The 21,280-nt window shown below is 43.1% G+C and overlaps 1 protein-coding gene across 3 annotated transcripts; it reads right to left on the reverse strand.

The window, feature by feature from the left end:
- Positions 1 to 597: 597 nt before the first annotated feature.
- Positions 598 to 19,953, reverse strand: LOC137322770 (uncharacterized). Of its 3 annotated transcripts, none has more exons than XM_067985801.1 (7): positions 19,520 to 19,953; positions 12,791 to 12,981; positions 5,444 to 5,623; positions 4,288 to 4,398; positions 3,006 to 3,079; positions 2,075 to 2,357; positions 598 to 828 (listed from the first exon to the last, which is right to left on the reverse strand). In XM_067985801.1, the coding sequence occupies exons 2-6, from the start codon at positions 12,971 to 12,973 to the stop codon at positions 2,240 to 2,242; spliced, it is 666 nt and encodes a 221-aa protein (XP_067841902.1). In that variant the 5' UTR covers positions 12,974 to 12,981; positions 19,520 to 19,953; the 3' UTR covers positions 598 to 828; positions 2,075 to 2,239. The 3 variants fall into 3 exon arrangements, with proteins under 3 accessions (XP_067841902.1, XP_067841903.1, XP_067841904.1); XM_067985802.1 differs by lacking the exon at positions 19,520 to 19,953 and adding an exon at positions 17,467 to 17,542; XM_067985803.1 differs by lacking the exon at positions 598 to 828 and having other exon boundaries at positions 866 to 2,357.
- Positions 19,954 to 21,280: the final 1,327 nt, after the last annotated feature.

Here is a 21,280-nt window from a genome sequence, read left to right on the forward strand (position 1 = left end):
ATTTGAAAAAGAGTTCTCCCTGTCTCCAGGCCAAAATTCTTCCCTCAAATATCTTCAGATCTTCAAAAGTAATTTGAGATAGCTGATAAGGTGATGATAGGAGTTATTTCTTCCCTTTCCTCACCCAAACCATATATGTAACTAAATGTGTAACTGAATTGGAAGCTGCATATCTCTTTTCTGAGAGTAGGATTCTGGTGCACATGTCTATGATTAGAGATTTATATGTTATACTAGCAGATGCTGTTGTCGATGGGATCTATAGATGGAGTAGCAACACAAACAATTGACAGAATCCTTATATCTTGGCTGTGTAAAGTCAACAGTTTACATAACAAATTTTAATTATTTTGAGTTTTTTTATACCATTTTTTATTCTTCGTGAGCTCAACCTGTCCACCCTAGCAAATTAATAGGAGGCAATTGTTGCTGCTAATCTTTAAAAGCTGCATTATACACTCATAAAATATACTGATGCTGGTGTTCAATATTCTTTTTACAATCACTATTAAACCCTCTTGCTGTCTATTTCAGAGCAGACATCATGAGCTGCTTAAACTTCTCAATATCACATTTTGTCATAACAAAAGCTCGATTTTGTTTTTTTGGTAGGTCGAGTGTATCCAGGACCATCATCCCTCTAGTCAGTGATCCCAGTAACTTGACGCTTACTCCACATTGCATATATTCAGTAACAACACTCATCAATAGCAGCTGCCATTGCAAAAGAATCACAGGACACAAACTTTGCTTGAAGATGTGACTGCCTTACTTGACCTTAGCATATTTTTCACTGTGTCCTTGATTTACCCACTCATGAAAAAACTCCTGTAATGGACACAAAAGAATAGTGATCGCCCCTATTCGCGAAGCAATTCCAGCTACATAAATGTGCCTTACTATGACTATATTCTTGTCAAAAAAAAAACCATTTAAAAAATATGACAAAGCAACAATTACACCACAGTTTTACCTATACAACTTAATTAATTTAAAATTATTTCAATCAAAAACATTCGATGCTAAAGAAAATTTTTTTTTAAACATAAGACTTATGGCTTAAAATAAAGCAAAACTTTCATGAACCTCATTACAGCAGAACTTTAAACATTTCTGAATCCTGAGCAATCTATAGCAAATAAAGCCTAAATGAGAGTAGGTCAGAAATGGGGCTGTTCGATGATTGGAGTGTTCAGCTCCATTCACAATTCCTCAGATAATGAAACAGTCCATGCCTGCATGTAGAAAGACCAGGACAAGATCCAGCCTTGGGTTGATAAGTGGCAAATAGCATTCGTGCCACACAAGTGCCAAGCAATGATCACCTTCAACAAGAGAGAGCCTAACCACTTCCCCATGGTATTCAGTGGCATTACATCGTAGAGTCCCCCACCATCAACATTCTGGAGGTCACCATTCACCAGAAACACAATTAGATCAGCCACATAGCAGCTACTTCAGGTCAGAGGCTGGGGTTTCTGTGGTAAGTGGCTCACCTCCTGGTTCCCCAAAACCTCCCCACCATCTACAAGGCACAAGTCAAGATTGTGATGGAATACTCTTCATTTGCCTGGCTGGGTGCAACTGCAACACTCAAGAAGCTGAACACCATCCAGGACAAAGCAGCCCACTTGACTGGCAGCCCATCCATCACCTTAAACACCCATTCCCTCTACCACCGGCCTACTGTGGCCGCAGTGTGTACTATCTACAGGATGCACTGCAGCATCACGCCAAGGCTTCTTCAACAGCACATCCTAAACCCGTGACCACTACTACCTAGAAAGATAAGGTGCATGGGAACACTATCAACTCTAGGTTCCTTCATCGTCACTGGGACAAAATCCTGGAACTCCCCACCTAACAGCACTGTGGGAGAACCTTCACCACATGGACTGCAGCGGTTCAAGAAGGCAGCTCACCACCACCTTCAGAAGGGCAATTAGGGATAGGCAATAAATGCCGGCCTCGCCAGTGACGCCCACATCCCATGAACGAATAAAAAAGTCATGCACCATCTTGACTTGGACATGTTCCTATATCATCATTGGGTGAAAATCCTGGAACTCCTTACCTAACATTGTGGGAGAACCTTCACCACACGGACTGCAGCAGTTCAAGGCGGAGGCTCACCGCCACCTTCTCAGGGGAACTACGGATGGGCAATAAATGCTGGCTTTGCCAGTGACGTCCATTTCCCATGAATGAATTTTTTAAAAGCTAAGGCAGTGAATAATGTTTAGTGTACTCCCACGTGGCTATATACGTTGGACAGACGAACTGATTCAGGACAATGGAAGCTGCTCCTGGGTCTGTTGCAAAGTTGAACTCCCCACAGACCGTTGTGTTCCCTCTGGCTGAAAATAAAGCAAAACCTTCGTGAACCTCATTCCAGCAGAACTTTCTGAATCCTGAGCAGTCTGCAACAAATACAGCCTGAATGAAAGTAAGTTTATCAAGCTATCTACAAAATCGGGACAAAAAGGTTGTAAAAAGCTCTGGAATTTTCGTCTATGATTTATTTTTTTCTTTGGTGTGATTTTTTTTTAGTTTAATTCTTATTAAATATGCGACTCAAAATGGAAGTTGCATCTTCATTAGAAAGCAGCATGACTGCTTGAAGCCAACTCGCTGAGTTGGGGGGGCAGGTCGGAGACCGCGGGGGGCGTGGGGCGGGCGGGTCGGAGACCACGCGGTGGGGGGCGGGCGGGTCGGAGACCATGCCGGGGAGGTGTGGGTCGGAGACCGCGGGGGGCGTGGGGCGGGCGGATCAGAAACCGTGCCGGGATGGGGGGCGGGTGGGCTGGAGACCGTGCCGGGGGGGGGGAGGGGACGGGTCGGTGACAGCGGTGGGGGGGGGGGGGGGGGAGGGGAGGGTCGGAGACCGCAGGGTGGGGGAAATGAGTCAGAGTCGCCTAATCGTGTGTGTGGGATCGCGACAGGTAGGGTTGTTGGGCCTGATGAAAACAGTCCTGCTCCACTAGCAGTGCAGTGAAGGCACTCACCTATTGATCTGGGCCTTCTCACCTCCTGTTACGTTGCGTGAAGCGGAAGGCCTGAGAATCCCGGTCCAGAAAAGCTAAAATTAAAAAAACTATTAAAATGGAGGCCCGCAGCCTCCTTAAAAGATTTTACTAACTAACCTGCCTCCTGAGAGCCAATTGGTCGTTCACCCCTCCACCCGTCTCCGTTAAAACCGGAAGTGGGCGGTTTGGAGGCGGGTTGGGGTCGGGTGTTATATGTTACAATTTTTACCTCCCACTCACCCCCAACCCACCTGTTCCTTGGGTTAAAATTTATCCCTGGGTGTCTCAGATGGGAAGAGTTCCATTGTCCAGCACTAACATCCCTCACCTTAGTGAGCACAAAAATAAAAAAAGGGTATATATAATTATAAAAAGTTTATTTGCCCTGAAAATCTCATCAGGATAGATTGTTTTTGGATGACACAGCAACCCTGAGCATAAATGTTTCAGTACTGGCAACTTTTAGTCTTGTGTGTGTGTGTCTGGCCTGTGAATGCAGAGACAAAAGACAATTCTGTAAACATACAGCTGGGACTGTATCCCGTCGATTCACTAAAGCATCAGACTATTATCTCGCGCTTCTCTCTGTAAGGCATTTGTTTAATCTCAAGTTCTGCAAGGATGCATTGAAAGGACCTCATCTAGCTGGTTTATCTGAATAGTCTAGCTTCTTAAAAACTATGTGGCATGGCTAATATTCACCATCTCCTGAAATGACAGGAGATGTAGTGGAAGTCCTATGTGATATCCATCAATAGAAGGATTCATTGTTCACCTTGACTACCCGCTCTCAGATTACTTTGTGGATAAGGTCACGTTTCGGTTCACAGGGAGTGAGGAGTGCATACAGGAGTGGACTATTTTGCTTTGAGCATGAGAAACACATCTGGAACTCCTTTCATCTAAATATAAGTGCTACATAAATGCAATTTGTTAGAAAGAAGGAGGTTGAATCATAATTGAGGTAGCTCACTAAATTTCACATCAATGAAAATATGAATTCATGTATTATATTTACAGAATATAATTAGAATGAAAAGATTAGTTTCTTAATAAATCTTGTCAGTATACAATCTTTTTAAAACAATAACCTGCCTAGCACCATTTTTGAACAATAAAAACACGTTTCGATTAATGTTGATTTATTCCGTAGTGCCAGCAATTAATTTTTTTTTAAGAAGGGCTGAATATTTAATTATACTCTGTAATATTCAGTGTTGAATTACAGACGTGCTGAATAAACCAGCCTATTATGGCATACCTTCCATATTTCCTCCATGATATACAAATGTTTCAGCTTTGTAGAGAATGTGGGGTCCATTTTAATTGTCAGAGCTAAATTGGTCAAGGGACCAATAGCCACAAGAGAGATCTACAAGATAATAAAAAGTTACATTGCATAGTAGCAGTGACATATTAAAAGTTACAGTGGGCTAGTATTGTGAAACTTAAATGTACAATTTTGCTGTTTATATCACACATTCAATTTACTAAAGATCAGTTTTGTATTCAGAGTTATTTTTTCTCAAGCTTAAATTCTGGTCCTAATATTTGAACTTGCTTGTTCTCATTGATGATGCTAAACCCGTTGTTCACCACTAAGATAACAGATAAAAGGAAGGGCTTTTGGACCATCTTCTTCATCCGTCCATAGGAACCTATGTCCGTTAGATGCAACCCTGGCACAAGCCATGCCCCATATAAAACCTATTGGCATCAAATCACTGCTTACAGGATGTGAAGTCCACTGCCTGAACCAACCTGTCCTCCAAACTAGGGAAGCACAACTGTAAGCGCCAGCAGCAGGGATCTATATAATGCTCCTGTGAAGCGCCTTGGGACGTTTTAACTACGTTAAAGATGTTATATAAATGCAAGTAGTTGTTGTTGTTATATTTCCTATAATATCAAAAGCAGGGCTAAAATTATTTTTCAAATTTAGTTCAGATAAATTTTAGAAAATGTTACAAAAAAACTCACAAATTGGTCAAATCTTAACACGTTTATCTGTTGTGGTAGTACACACTGCTAACATACACACCTGCCTCTATAAAGCACAATTAAGATGTCAAAACAGGTAGCCAAAATATATAATTGACAGGAGTTTGAACGGGATTTGGAATCTCCATAAATTGACCGTCAACATGGCTGGTTATTAGCCCAATACCACACAATAATACAAACTAACTGCATTCATAGTCTCAGATTTGGTCACCTAATTCAAATATTGAATGTTAAGGATGCTGCCTGATGAAGCAATTTATTCGTAATAACTGCAACTAAACAGCCAACATTTTAAGATCGATTCAGATGTCCGCTTATCCCGCTTCTATTGGATTTGTTTCAGTATCAGTATTCTTTATAAGATTCCCACCGACCACTAGGTTTTTCTTTTTCCGAAAGCCTGCACACCTCACCTGACCATTATGCTCGGTGACTATCCATATCATGGCATTCACCACATGCTCAGTTTGCGAGTGTTCCAGTCCTGGAGCATTAGGGTCTGGAACATCACCCAGCCCGTCCTTTCCATGGTAAGTCGAAGAATCCAAATGCTGTCCAAGGAGGGAACTACATGTACCCCGGAACACAGGAATCTGCAAGCGGGAAAAGTCTTTTTTAAAATTACACATTTGATTTGATTGTGTTTATTGTATAGAACAACATACAAATAATGGGTTGAAATACCTGTTCAAGTGGATGTAATAAGAACATAAGAAAATAAGAAATAGGAGCAGGAGTAGGCCAATCGGCCCCTCGAGCCTGCTCCGCAATTCAATAAGATCATGGCTGATCTGATCCTAACCTCAAATCTAAATTCATGTCCAATTTCCTGCCCGCTCCCCGTAACCCCTAATTCCCTTTACTTCTAGGAAACTGTCTATTTCTGTTTTAAATTTATTTAATGATGTAGCTTCCACAGCTTCCTGGGGCAGCAAATTCCACAGACCTACTACCCTCTGAGTGAAGAAGTTTCTCTTCATCTCAGTTTTGAAAGAGCAGCCCCTTATTCTAAGATTATGCCCCCTAGTTCTAGTTTCACCCATCCTTGGGAACGTCCTTACCGCATCCACCCGATCAAGCCCCTTCACAATCTTATATGTTTCAATAAGATCGCCTCTCATTCTTCTGAACTCCAATGAGTAGAGTCCCAATCTACTCAACCTCTCCTCATATGTCCACCCCCTCATCCCCGGGATTAACCGAGTGAACCTTCTGAATGTTGGAGATCCCACTGCACTACTCAAAGAGCAGTGAGTTGTGACAGTGCCCTGACCAACAATTTCCCCTCAATCGATATCACCAAAAAATTGATGAACTGGCCATTCATCTTATTGTTTTTTGTGGGATCTTTCTGTGTGCCGAAAGGTTGATGCATTTGCCTACGAAGCAACAATTACTACACTCCATAAAGCAATTCATTTTTTGAAATGCTTCCAGAGTTTGACAATTAAAGCTCTGATTAAATGGAAAGTATTTGTTTTTAAGAATTTTTATGAGAAAAAATAATTGAAAAAAAAGATTTAATAGCAGCTGAAGTTTCATTCACTCTCGGGATACGGACGTCGTCAGCAAGGCTAGCATTTATTACCCATCCCTACTTGAAATCAAACCAACAGAAACCTTTTCTTTCAAAACTGCCATCATCACCCCCTCCTCAAAAAACCCACCCTCAACCCATGCAAACTGCCACCCATCTCCAACCTCCCTTTCCTCTCCAAACTTCTGGAACGTGTTGTCGCCACCCAAAGCTGTCTCCATAGTTCACTACAACTCCATGTTTGAATCTATCCATCAGGTTTTTTCCCCTGCTAAAAAACTGAAATGGCCCTAATCAAAGTCACAATAGGGGTTAGGGGGGTGTGGGTGATGAGGGATACAAGGAAATGGTCGAGTTGGCCTCGACTGTGATAGGAGTAGAGGCCACGGGAGCTGGCAACGTCAAGGAGATGGCCATGAGAGTTTATATGAAGAGAGAGGCTTAAGGAGAATAGGAAGTCATTGAATTCAGAGGAGAGAGGACAAGGGGAGTCAGAGTGCAGAGTCTGAGGCAGAAAAGTAGGGAGGATATCTCGGTGAGGTTTGTGGTGGGGTTTCAGGGGGTGGTAGACAACAAGGATTTTAAAGGAAAGGTGAGAGGAGCGTAACAAAGTGAGGTGGTCAAAGGAGGAGAAAGTACCAGATGAGTCGGGGGAGAGACCAACGTGTGATTTGATGACAAGGACCATATTGCCACCGTAGCAGTTTGGGGGGAGCAATTGGTGCAAAGTATAGTCAGGAAGTGAGGTTTCAGTAAGGGACAAGATGCCACCACGCGTGCACCAGATTTCAGTCAAAACCAAGATGTCAATGCAATCATCCACAATAAGATTATTGATGGTAAGGGCCTTGTTTGAGAGTGAACGGACATTCTGGAGGAAAAAGCGGAGAGGGGCAGTGATGATTGATCTGCTGGCAGAGTCCAAGGAGGCAATGGTGGGTGGGGTGAGCGGATCGAGAAGGAGCATGGAGACATTAGCACCTCCAGAACGTGCACTTGGCAGGAAGGTCAGCAAGTGGGGGATGGGACATTTGGGGTTGCTGCTTGTTAGGAGGCAGTGACGGGTACCTTGATGGGCCCTTTGAGAGGATCCCACGGAACCCCCAAGAGAGGCACAGAGGGTAGCTGAGAGCTTATCCAAGGGGGTATACAAGTCTGGGATGGTAGCAGGAGTAGAAAGGCAAAGTAGTTGGGGTAGTGTTTGGAGGAGGAAAATACCCAAGTTGGGAGAAAAGTGGTATGACTAGGCAATGAGAAGGGGAGGAGGCAGGAGAGCAGCATCCAAGAAAGGAAAAAAATGGGAAATACAAGTAATGGGCCCAGGTCCAGAGCGGTCGGCAAAATATGCACGCAAATGTACGCTGGGAATTCAGGTTACACAGGTGTGGCAGGGATTAGCAGTGACACGTCCTGGTCATAAATAGAGGACCTTCCCCTCTCCCCCTCCCGCCCCCCACCACCCCCAATTCTAGGTGCCTTGTATTGCACGGATCAAACAAATTGTTACACTCAGGATACTTGGTACCTTAATGTTACAATAAAATATTACAATATGTAATCAACCAATTGTCAGCCCACAGGTGCAAAATTTCACTGCATCAACAACTCCAGCAAACACTACAAAACAAGGCCCACAAAACCAACAAAAATTGTCCTTTTTAAGTGAGTCTCCCTCTGCAGGTTCAGTGCTTAAAGGACCTGATCCCTAGCAAGCAATTGCTCATTCCTTGGTGACTTAAACCTGCACTTGAGTTCCCCTAGTTCCTCCTCTTCCGATTTCACTGCTCCCCTGCCCTCCCTCAACCACACCCTTGGCTATTTCCTTGATTTCGTTATCTCTCGTGACCTGTGTGTGTGTCAGGTGATAAAGCTATCTATGACCATTTGTCAATCTACAGGATGCACTGCAGCAACGCACCAAGGTTACTTCAACAACACTTCCTTCCCCTGAAACCTCTATCATCAAGAGGGAGAAGAGCAGCAACGTTGTGGAAACATCGACACTTCCAAGTACCCCTCCAAGTCAGACCCCGTCCCGATAGAGTGGAGCATCGCGGGAAAGGCCCAGATAGAGCATTTAAATACAGTGCGGGGAATCTGAGTGGAGCATTGCGGGAAAGGTCCAGAGAGAGCAAAAGCAAGTGGAGAATGCCAGCATTGGCAGCAAACGGAATGAAATATTTGAAAAAGTAACATCATAGCTAACACAGAGGAGGGAGTGGCGGAACCTAAGGAATAAAAGCTAAGTTTTGACTAGGGAGATTGAGGCACTAGTCAAAAATAAGAAGGAGGCATATGACATGCATAGGCAGCTGGGATCAAGTGGATCCCTTGAAGAGTATAGAGATTGCCGGAGTAGAGTTAAGAGAGAAATCAGGAGGGCAAAAAGGGGATATGAGATTGCTTTGGCAGATCAGGCAAAGGTGAATCCAAAGAGCTTCTACAAATACATAAAGGGCAAAAGGGTAACTAGGGAGAGAGTAGGGCCTCTTAAGGATCAACAAGGTCATCTATGTGCGGAACCACAAGAAATGGGTGAGATCCTGAATGAATATTTCACATCGGTATTTACGGTTGAGAAAGGCATGGATGTTAGGGAACTTGGGGAAATAAATAGTGATGTCTTGAGGAGTGTACATATTACAGAGAGGGAGGTGCTGGAAGTCTTAACGCGCATCAAGGTAGATAAATCTCCGGGACCTGATGAAATGTATCCCAGGACGTTATGGGAGGTTAGGGAGGAAATTGCGGGTCCCCTAGCAGAGATATTTGAATCATCCACCGCTACAGGTGAGGTGCCTGAAGATTGGAGGGTAGCAAATGTTGTGCCTTTGTTTAAGAAGGGCGGCAGGGAAAAGCCTGGGAACTACAGACCAGTGAGCCTGACATCTGTAGTGGGTAAGTTGTTAGAGGGTATTCTGAGGGACAGAATCTACAGGCATTTGGAGAGGCAGGGACTAATTAGGAACAGTCAGCATGGTTTTGTGAGAGGAAAATCATGTCTCACGAATTTGATTGAGTTTTTTGAAGGGGTAACCAAGAAGATAGATGAGGGCTGTGCAGTAGACGTGGTCTACATGGACTTCAGCAAAGCATTTGACAAGGTACCGCATGGTAGGTTGTTACATAAGATTAAATCTCATGGGATCCAAGGTGAGGTAGCCAATTGGATACAAAATTGGCTTGACGACAGAAGATAGAGGGTGGTTGTCGAGGGTTGTTTTTCAAACTGGATGCCTGTGTCCAGCGGTGTGCCTCAGGGATCGGTGCTGGGTCCGCTGTTATTTGTTATTTATATTAATGATTTGGATGAGAATTTAGGAGGCATGGTTAGTAAGTTTGCAGATGACACCAAGATTGGTGGCATTGTGGACAGTGAAGAAGGTTATCTAGGATTGCAACGGGATCTTGATAAATTGGGCCAGTGGGCCGATGAATGGCAGATGGAGTTTAATTTAGATAAATGTGAGGTGATGCATTTTGGTAGATCGAATCGGGCCAGGACCTACTCCGTTAATGGTAGGGCGTTGGGGAGAGTTATAGAACAAAGAGATCTAGGAGTACAGATTCATAGCTCCTTGAAAGTGGAGTCACAGGTGGATAGGGTGGTGAAGAAGGCATTCAGCATGCTTGGTTTCATTGGTCAGAACATTGAATGCAGGAGTTGGGATGTCTTGTTGAAGTTGTACAGGGCATTGGTGAGGCCACACTTGGAGTACTGTGTACAGTTCTGGTCACCCTATTATAGAAAGGATATTATTAAACTAGAAAGAGTGCAGAAAAGATTTACTAGGATGCTACCGGGACTTGATGGTTTGACTTACAGGGAGAGGTTAGACAGACTGGGACTTTATTCCCTGGAGAGTAGGAGGTTAAGGGGTGATCTTATAGAAGTCTATAAAATAATGAGGGGCATAGATAAGGTCGATAGTCAAAATCTTTTCCCAAAGGTAGGGGAGTCTATAACGAGGGGGCACAGATTTAAGGTGAGAGGGGAGAGATACAAAAGGATCCAGAGGGGCAATTTTTTCACTCAAAGGGTGGTGAGTGTCTGGAACGAGCTGCCAGAGGCAGTAGTAGAGGCGGGTACAATTTTGTCTTTTAAAAAGCATTTGGACAGTTACATGGGGAAGATGGGTATCGAGGGATATGGGCCAAGTGCAGGCAATTGGGACTAGCTTAGTGGTATAAACTGGGCGACATGGACATGTTGGGCCGAAGGGCCTGTTTCCATGTTGTAACTTCTATGATTCTATGATTCTATTTATTCATGTTTTAATATTTAGCAATATAGTAGATTATGGGGCTACTAAACTTGAAAATAAAATTAATGCACAAGAGGCAAGGGCAAAAACTATCAGCTTTAAATAAGTAAACAGACATGCCAGGCTAAATATACTATACTGAGCAATAGGAAAGTAACTAATAGAAAGCAAATTAAATTCATCTAATAATCATAATTTAGTATTGAAGTCAAATCAACAATAGAGATAAATATTTAATTGCTGTACAATCAAACAATCAATTTTGTTAAGCATGGGTATCTAAGGGCATGGAGCAACAGCAGGTAAATGGAATTGAGGTACATATCGGCCATGATCTAACTGAATGGCAGAACAGGCTCGAGGAGCTGAATGGCCTTCTCCTGTTCCTATGTTCCTTCATCGTCATCGGGTCAGAGTCCTAGAATTCCTTGCCTAACACCACTGCGGGAGCACCATCATCTCAAAGTCTTCAGCAGTTCAAGAAGGCCCACTGCTACTTTTTCAGGGCAACTAGGAATGGGCAGTAAATCCAGCCTTGCCAGCACTGCCCACATCCTGAGACTTAGAAAATCATAATATGATTAGGCAGAGTCAACACGGATTTATGAAAGGGAAATAGTGTTTGACAAATTTGCGAGAGTTTTTTGAGGATGTAACTAGCACGGTAGATAAAGGGGAACCAGTGGATGTCGTATATTTGGATTTTCAAAAGGCATTTGATAAGGTGTCACACAAGAGGTTGTTATGCAACATAAGGGCTCATGGGGTTGGGGGTAATATATTAGCATGGACAGAAAACAGAGAGTAGGGATAAACGGGTCATTTTCGGCTTGGCAGGCTGTAACTAGTGGAGTGCCACAAGGATCAGTGCTTGGGCCTCAGCTATTTACAATCTATATTAATGACTTAGATGAAAGGACCTAGTGTAATGCATCCATGATTGCTGACAATACAAAGCTAGGTGGGAAAGTAAGCTGTGAAGAGAACACAAAGAATCTGCAAATTGAGATAGACAGGTTAAGTGAGTGGGCAAGAAGGTGGCAGATGGAGTATAATGTGGGGAAATGTGAGGTTATTCACTTTGGTAGGAAGAATAGAAAAACAGAATAACTTTACATGGTGAGAAATTATTAAATGTTGGTGTTCAGAGAGACCTGGGTGTCCTCGTACAAGAAGCACAGAAAATTAGCATGCAGGTACAGCAAGCAATTAGGAAGGCAACTGGCATGTTGGCCTTTATTGTAAGGGGGTTGGAGTACAAGAGTAAGGAGGTCTTGCTACAATTGCACAGGGCTTTGGTGAGACCACACCTGCAGTACTGTGTACAGATTTGGTCTCCCTATCTAAGGAAGGATATACTTGCCTTAGAGTCGGTGCAACGAAGGTTCACTAGATTAATTCCTGGGATGAGAGGGTTGTCCTATGAGGAGAGCTTGAATAGAATGGGCCTATACTCTCTGGGGTTTAGAAGAATGAAAGGTGATCTCATTGAAACATAAGATTCTGAGGGGTTGTTTCCCCTGACTGGACAGTCTAGAACTAGGGGGCATAGTCTCAGGATAAGGGGTCAGCCATTTAAGACTGAGATGAGGAGGAATTTCTTCACTCAGAGGGTTGTGAATCTTTGGAATTCTCTACCCCAGAGTGCTGTGGATGCTCAGTCATTGAGTATATTCAAGGCTGAGAGTTTTTTGGATTCTAGTGGAATCAAGGGATATGGTGATTGAGCGGGAAAGTGGAGTTGAGGTCAAAGATCAGCCATGATCTTATTGAATGGCGCAGCAGGCTCGAGGGGCAGTATGGCCTACTCCTGCTCTTATTTCTTTTGTTCTTATGTTAACAAATTGAAAAAAGATCTGTTTTATAAGTAAAAACCACACTGAAAAGGATTCACGTCACTACAAAAGGTTGTTTTTTCAAAGCACACTGCTCCTTTATTCATAATTTCCGCCACCCACCTCTGTCCTCTGGCAAGCTTTTAGTACTCGAAGCACGTTTCTGCACACATTGTCAATTGTTGTGTTTCCATGACAACAGGTTATACCCAGGATCTGCACATTGGGAGATGCTAGAGCAATCACCATTGCTTGGGCATCATCCAGCCCACAGTCAACATCTAAAAGTAGCTTCTTCTTTGCCATCTTAGAATCTATGGGCAAAAAATGAGTAAGATTGAGTTTAAAACAGTACCTATTGGTCTGATGTCCCGTTGTTAATATTACAGATAGTGTTAAACCCTGGTAAATGTGTAACTAGTTTCCTAGAAGGTATTGGTTCAGGATTTATATAAAAAGAGGTAAGATTAATTTAAAATCTTTCTGCAACGGACCGTTCAACTATTAAGGTGAACAGAATCAGAAAATACATTAATGGTCTAGTTATCATAATATCATGGTAGGATACAATACAGGAGGCCATTTGGCCCATCATGCCTGTGTCGGCTCTTTGAAAGAGCTATCCAATTAATCCCACTCCCCTGCTCTTTCCCCATAGCCCTGCAAATTTTTTCCCTTCCAAGTATTTATCCAATTCCCTTTTGAAAGTTATTATCGAATCTGCTTCCGCCACCCTTTCAGGCAGTGCATTCCAGATCATTACAACTCGCAGCGTAAAAAAATATTTCCTCATGTCGCCTCTGGTTCTTTTGCCGATCACCTTCAATCTGTGATCTCTGATTACCAACCCTTTTGCCACTGGAAACAGTTTCTTGTTATTCTGAGTGAAGAATTTCCTCCTCATCTCAGTCTTAAGTGGCCGATCCCTTATCCTAAGACTATGCCCCCTAGTTCCAGACTCTCCAGCCAGGGGAAACAACCTCTCAGCATCTACTCTGTCAAGCCCCCTCAGAATCTTATATGTTTCAATGAGATCACCCCTCATTCTTCTAAACTCCAGAGAGTACAGGCCCATTCTACTCAATCTCTCCTTTACTCTATCAAACCTCTTCATGATTTTGAACACCTCTATTAAATCTCCTCTTAACCTTCTCTGCTCTAAAGAGAACAACCCCAGTTTCTCCAGTCTCTCCACATAACTGAAGTCCCTCATCCCTGGTATCATTCTTGTAAATCTCTTCTGCACCCTCTCTAAGGCCTTGACATCCTTCCTAAAGGTGGAATTGAACAATACTCCAGTGTTTTATAAAAGTTTAGCATAACTTCCCTGCTTTTGTACCCTATGTCTCTATTAATAAAGCCCAGGATCCCATATGCTTTTTTAACAGCCTTCTCAACATGTCCTGCCACCTACAAAGATTTGTGTACATACACCCCAAGGTGTCTCTGTTCCAGCACCTCCTTTAAAATTGTACATTTAGTTTATATTGCTTCTCCTCATTCTTCTTACCAAAATGTATCACTTTACACGTCTCTGTGTTAAATTGTATGTGCCATGTGTCTGCCTATTTCACCAGTCTGCCTATGTCCTCCGGAAGTCTGTTACTATCCTCCACATTGTTTACCACATTTCCGAGTTTTGTGTCATCTGCAAACCTTGAAATTTTACCCTGTATACCCAAATCCAGGTCATTAATATATATCAAAAAGAGCAGTGGTCCTAATACTGACCCCTGGGGAACACCACTGTATACTTCCCTCCAGTCTGAAAAACAACCGTTCTCCACTACTCTCTGCTTTCTGTCCCTTAGCCAACTTTGTATCCATGCTACCACTGTCCCTTTAATCCTATGGGCTTTAATTTTGCTTACAAGTCTATTATGTGGTACTTTATCAAATGCCTTTTGAAAGTCCATATACACAACATCAACCGCATTACCCTCATCAACCCTCTCCATTACTTCATCAAAGAACTCAATCAAGTTAGTCAAACACAATTTTCCTTTAACAAATCCATGCTGCCTTTCATTGATTAGCCCATACTTTTCCAAGTACCAATTCATTTTGTTACAGATTATCTCAAAGTTTCCCCGCCACCGATGTTAGGCTGACTGGCCTGTAATTGCCGGGTTTACCAGGGGCAGAACATTTGCATCCTCCAATCCTCTGGCAATGACCCCATATCTAAGGAGCATTGGAGATTGTGGCCAGAGCCTCCACAATTTCCATCCTTACTTCCCTCAATAACCTAGGATGCATCCCATCTGGACTCGGTGACTTTTCTACTTTGAATATTGCCAACCTTTTAAATACCTCCTCTATTTGTTTTTATCCTATCCAATATCGCTACAACCTCCTCCTTTACTGCTACATTGACAGCATCCTCTTCTCTAGTGAAGACCGATGCAAAGTATTCATTTAGTAGCTCAGCCATACCCTATGCCTCCAGAAGGTGATCTCTTTTTTGTCCCTAATCGGCTCCACCTTTCCTTTGACTACCCTTTTACGATTTATATGTTTATAAAAGACTTTTTGGTTCCCTTTTATGTTAACCACTATTCTCATACTCTCATTTTGCCCCTCTTATTCCCTTTTTAGATCGCCTCTGTACTTTCTGTATCTGGCTTGGTTCTCTATTATATTATGAACCATCCATTTGTCATAAGCCTCCTTTTTCTGTTTCATTTTAATCTCTGTATCTTTAGTAATCCAGGGAGCTCCAGCTTTGGATACCCTTCCTTTCTCCCTCATGGGAACGTGACTACTCTGCACCCAGACCATCTCCTCCTTCAAGGCCTCCCATTGTTCAATTACTGTTTTGCATACCTATCCACCTGGGCTAGATCCCTTTTTAACTCACTGAAATTCGCCCTCCTCCAGTTAAGTATTTTTATGCTTGGTTGTTCTTTCTCCTTTTCCATAACTATTCTAAACCTAATGATATTATGATCGCTGTTTCCCAAATGTTCTCCCACTGAAACATGCTCCACTTGCCCTACTTTGTTCCCCCAGAACTAGATCCAGTACTGCTTCCTTCCTCGTTAGGCTGGAAACACACTGATCAAGAAAGTTCTCATATATATTTCAGGAATTCCTCCCCACCTTTGCCCTTAACACTGTTACTATTCCAGTCTGTGTTGGGATAATTGAAATCCCCCATTAAGTTCTTGCATCTTTCTGTAATTTGCCTGCAAATTTGCTCCTCTATCTCCATCCCACTATTTGGTGGCCTATAGTATACACCCAATAGCATAATAGCTCCTCTATTGTTCCTTAATTCTAACCAAATAGATTCTGACCTTGAACCCTCAACTACATCATCCCTTTCCAGTGCTTTAATAGTTTCTTTCATCAATACTGCCACCCCCTCCTTTCTTTCCTTCCCTATCTTTCCTGAATACCTTGTAGCCAGGAATATTAAGTACCCAATCTTCCCCTTCTTTGAGCCAGGTCTCTGTTATTGCCACTATATCATAGACCCACGTGGCGACTTGAACCTGCAGCTTACCAACCTTATTTACCACACCACGTGCATTTGCGCACATGCACACCAAACCTATCTTAGACTGCCTCGCACCTGCCCCATTTGATCTCTCCCATTTCTGAACTATTCTTTAATACTATTCGTCTCTCCCTGTCCTCTGTGCACCTTGTTTCTCCTCTCTAATGTTTCATTCTGGTGCCCATCCCCCTGGTGGTTTGTATTGGTTTGTATATTTTTTTTGTATCAATGCAAAAACTTAAGAATGAATGAACTTATATAGTGCCATTCATAACTTCAGATCGCCCTATAGAGCTTCACCGACAATGAAATACATTTGAAGTTCCTGCAAAGAATGGAAGAACTTGCATTGATCCAGCGACTTTAATGTTTTCAGGGCGTCCCAAAGTGCTTCACAGCCAATGCTGCAACGTAGGGAAACGTGGCAGCCAATTTTCACACAGTAAGGTCCCACAAATGGCCATAAGATAATGATCGGATTATCTTTTTACAGCGGTTGGTTGAGGGATGCCAAGGCATCTGTGACCGTGCAGCACTGAAATGTCAGCCTAGATTATGTACTCAAGCCTCTGAAATGGGGCTTGAACCCATGACTGTCTGACTCAGAGGTTCTCCTTTAGGTTTTCAGCTATATTTTGCTCATGTTCTTAAGTATCTCATCAATTTCTTCACAGTTCTTTATAGATTTTCATATCCTGTTCCTTTGCTAAATATTTTACAATTCTGAATGCTTTCTCCTTTTTCCTAACTATAGTTGATCTCAATCTCAAAAGTACTACGATGTGCTGGGTTTGTATTAGTGTTTTAATAAATAAAGATTATTAATCAGACATCTATGTCTTAAGCCCACAAGCTTGTATTAAAGTGAAAGATAAGGATTATTATAAACTCAATTATTTACCTCCATCAGTTCTTCCTTCTTACAATTCAAGGCTTTTAAAACCCAAGGGTGGTATCACCTAATCACCAGTTTTAATTTAAGTCATTAATCTCTTCTACTCTTTCAAATCTAGGTTGACACTCCAATGCAGTACTGAGGGAGTGCTGCGCTGTTGGTGGTGGCGTCTTTCGGATGAGATGTTATACCCTCTCGGGTGGGCGTGGAAGATCCTGTGGCACTATTTCGAAGGTGTTCAGAGATTTGTGTGTCCTCGTACAAGAAATGCAAAAAGTTAGCACGCAGGTACAGCAAGCAATTAGGAAGGCAAATGGCATGTTGGCCTTTATTGCAAGGGGGTTGGAGTACAAGAGTAAGGAAGTCTTACTACAATTGTTCAGGGCTTTGGTGAGACCTCACCTGAAATACTGTGTACAATTTTGTTCTCCTTATCCAAGGAAGGATATACTTGCCTTGGAGGCAGTGCAACGAAGGTTCAGTAGATTAATTCCTGGGATGAGAGGGTTGTCCTATGAGGAGAGATTGAGTAGAATGAGCCTATACTCTCTGGAGTTTAGAAGAATGAGAGGTGATCTCATTGAAACATATAAAGATTCTGAGGGGGCTTGACAGGGTAGATGCTGAAAGGTTGTTTCCCCTGGCTGAAGAGTCTAGAACTAGGGGGTATTCTCTCAGGACAAGGGGTCGGCCATTTAAAACTAAGACGAGGAGAAATTTCTTCACTCAGAGGGTTGTGAATCTTTGGAATTTTCTAGCGCAGAGGGCTGTGAATGCTCAGTCGTTGAGTATATTCAAGGCTGAGATCGATAGATTTTTGGACTCTAGGGGAATCAAGGGACAGTGGATCGGGCAAGAAAGTGGAGTTGAGGTCAAAGATCAGCCATGTTCTTATTGAATGGCAGAGCAGGCTCGAGGGGCCGTATGGCCTACTCCTGCTCCTATTTCTTATGTTCTTATATTAACAAATTTAAAAAAGATCTGTTTTATAAGTAAAAACCACACTGAAAAGGATTCACGTCACTACAAAAGGTTGTTTTTTCAAAGCACACTGCTCCTTTATTCATAATTTCCGCCACCCACCTCTGTCCTCTGGCAAGCTTTTAGTACTCGAAGCACGTTTCTGCACACATTGTCAATTGTTGTGTTTCCATGACAACAGGTTATACCCAGGATCTGCACATTGGGAGATGCTAGAACCATCACCATTGCTTGGGTATCACCCAGCCCACAGTCAACATCTAAAAGTAGCTTCCTCTTTGCCATCTTAGAAGCTATAGGCAAAAAATGAGTAACAAACAGTACCTATTGGTCTGCTGTCCTGTCGTTAATATTACAGATAGTGTTAAACCCTGGTAAATGTGTAACTAGTTTCCGAGAAGGTATTGGTTCAGGATTTATATAAAAAGAGGTAAGATTAATTCAAAATCTTTCTGCAACGGACCAATTATTTAAGTGAACAGAATCAGAAAATACTTTAATGGTCTAGTTATCATAGTAGGATACAGCAGAGATGGAGGCCATTTGGCCCATCGTGCCTATGAGGTCTCTTTGAAAGAGCGATCCAATTAGTGCCACTCCCCTGCTCTTTCCCCACAGCCCTTTTCCCTTCAAGTATTTATCCAATTCCCTTTTGAAAGTTATTATTGAATCTGCTTCCTCCACCCTTTCAGGCTGTGCATTCCAGATCATTACAACTCGCTACATAAAATAATGCTTCCTCATGTCGCCTCTGGTTCTTTTGCCAATCACCTTCAATCTGTGTCTTCTGGTTACTGACCCTTCTGCCAATGGAAACATTTGCTCCTTACTTACTCTATCAAACCTCTTCATGATTTTGAACGCCTCTATCAATCTCTTCTTAACCTTCTCTGCTCTAAGAACAACCCCAGCTTTTCCAGTCTCTCCACATAACTGAAGTCCCTCATCCCTGGTACCATTCTAATAAATCTCTCCTGCACCCTCTCTAAGGCCTTGACATCCTTCCTAAAGTGTGGTGCCCAGAACTGAACACAATACTCCAGCTGAGGCCTAACCAATGTTTTATAAAGGTTCAGCATAACTTCCTTGTTTTTGTACTCTATGCCTCTATTAATAAGGTCCAGGATCACAAATACTTTTTTTAACAGCCTTCTCAACTTGTCCTGCCATCTTCAAAGATTTATATACATACACCCAAAGGTCTCTCTGTTCCTGCACCTGCTTTAAAATTGCACCATTTATATAAATGCAAGTTCATTCTTTTTCTTTCAAACCTGGCAGCGTCTTGCACTGAGGACTACTGTCCCAAACAGTATTTTAAAAATCAGTAACTGCCCCTTTAGAAAGAGCAGCTTTTTCACGTTTATAAAGGTTGCTGCTGGCTCATTTGTTAGGAGCACCGAAGCTCACTGGAGATCTGCCAAGTAGGATAACAGATAGTCTTTAGTTTAAAAGTGGTTTTGTTGCAGGTTACCTGTAAACGTAAAGGCTGCTCAATCTGGGTCACTGAACTCCTTGCTCTTCCCCATGAATTTACAGCAGTGTTTTTTTTAAACACAACCTTGCTGCAATGACGGGTAGTTAATGATCTTCCAGACTTTCCCCCACTTCATTCGCTGTCTGTACTTCGCCTTCTGCCAGTGCTCAGACTTGCCACACCTCCCTCCACTAACCGCCAAGGAAAGCTCCACGATCCAGACACCAGAGTAAAAAACTTTAAAGGTGCCAGCTGTTCAATTTGGGCCTTGGGGGTTTGCTCGGGTCCCGAAGGGTGTGTGTGTAGGGGGGGGGGGGGCGGGGGGAATATGCTCGGGCCGGTTATGTGTTTGTGGATCCGCAGGTTCCCCTGGAGCTCTGGAATCCGGGCCCTGTTAAAATGTATCCAACAGGCAAGCGGCAACAAATGGAACAATTTCAGCAACACCGAATCCCATAATACTCACCGACACAACATCCCATAATACTCTGACTCAACACCGCAACAACCCATAATATCCACAGACTGAGTGCACTCTCCACGAGTTCCCATAATACCCACAGACTGAGTGCACTCTCCACTAATACCCGTAATACCCACAGACTGAGAGCACTCTCCACTAATTCCCATAATACCCACAGACTGAGAGCACTCTCCACTAATACCCATAATACCCACAGACTGAGAGCACTCTCCACTAATACCCGTAATACCCACAGACTGAGAGCACTCTCCACTAATACCCATAATACCCACAGACTGAGTGCACTCTCCACTAATTCCCATAATACCCACAGACTGAGTGCACTCTCCACTAATACCCATAATACCCACAGACTGAGTGCACTCTCCACTAATTCCCATAATACCCACAGACTGAGAGCACTCTCCACTAATACCCATAATACCCACAGACTGAGAGCACTCTCCACTAATACCCGTAATACCCACAGACTGAGAGCACTCTCCACTAATACCCATAATACCCACAGACTGAGTGCACTCTCCACTAATTCCCATAATACCCACAGACTGAGAGCACTCTCCACTAATACCCATAATACCCACAGACTGAGAGCACTCTCCACTAATACCCATAATACCCACAGACTGAGAGCACTCTCCACCAATACCCGTAATACCCACAGACTGAGAGCACTCTCCACTAATACCCATAATACCCACAGACTGAGTGCACTCTCCACTAATTCCCATAATACCCACAGACTGAGTGCACTCTCCACTAATACCCAGAATACCCACAGACTGAGCGCACTCTCCACTAATACCCGTAATACCCACAGACTGAGTGCACTCTCCACTAATTCCCATAATACCCACAGACTGAGAGCACTCTCCACTAATACCCATAATACCCACAGACTGAGCGCACTCTCCACTAATTCCCATAATACCCACAGACTGAGTGCACTCTCCACTAATTCCCATAATACCCACAGACTGAGTGCACTCTCCACTAATACCCAGAATACCCACAGACTGAGCGCACTCTCCACTAATACCCGTAATACCCACAGACTGAGCGCACTCTCCACTAATTCCCATAATACCCACAGACTGAGAGCACTCTCCACTAATACCCATAATACCCACAGACTGAGCACACTCTCCACTAATACCCGTAATACCCACAGACTGAGCGCACTCTCCACTAATACCCATAATACCCACAGACTGAGCACACTCTCCACTAATACCCATAATACCCACAGACTGAGTGCACTCTCCACTAATTCC

Source organism: Heptranchias perlo, chromosome 6 (genome assembly GCF_035084215.1).
Source record: "Heptranchias perlo isolate sHepPer1 chromosome 6, sHepPer1.hap1, whole genome shotgun sequence".
Lineage (NCBI taxonomy): Eukaryota > Metazoa > Chordata > Chondrichthyes > Hexanchiformes > Hexanchidae > Heptranchias > Heptranchias perlo.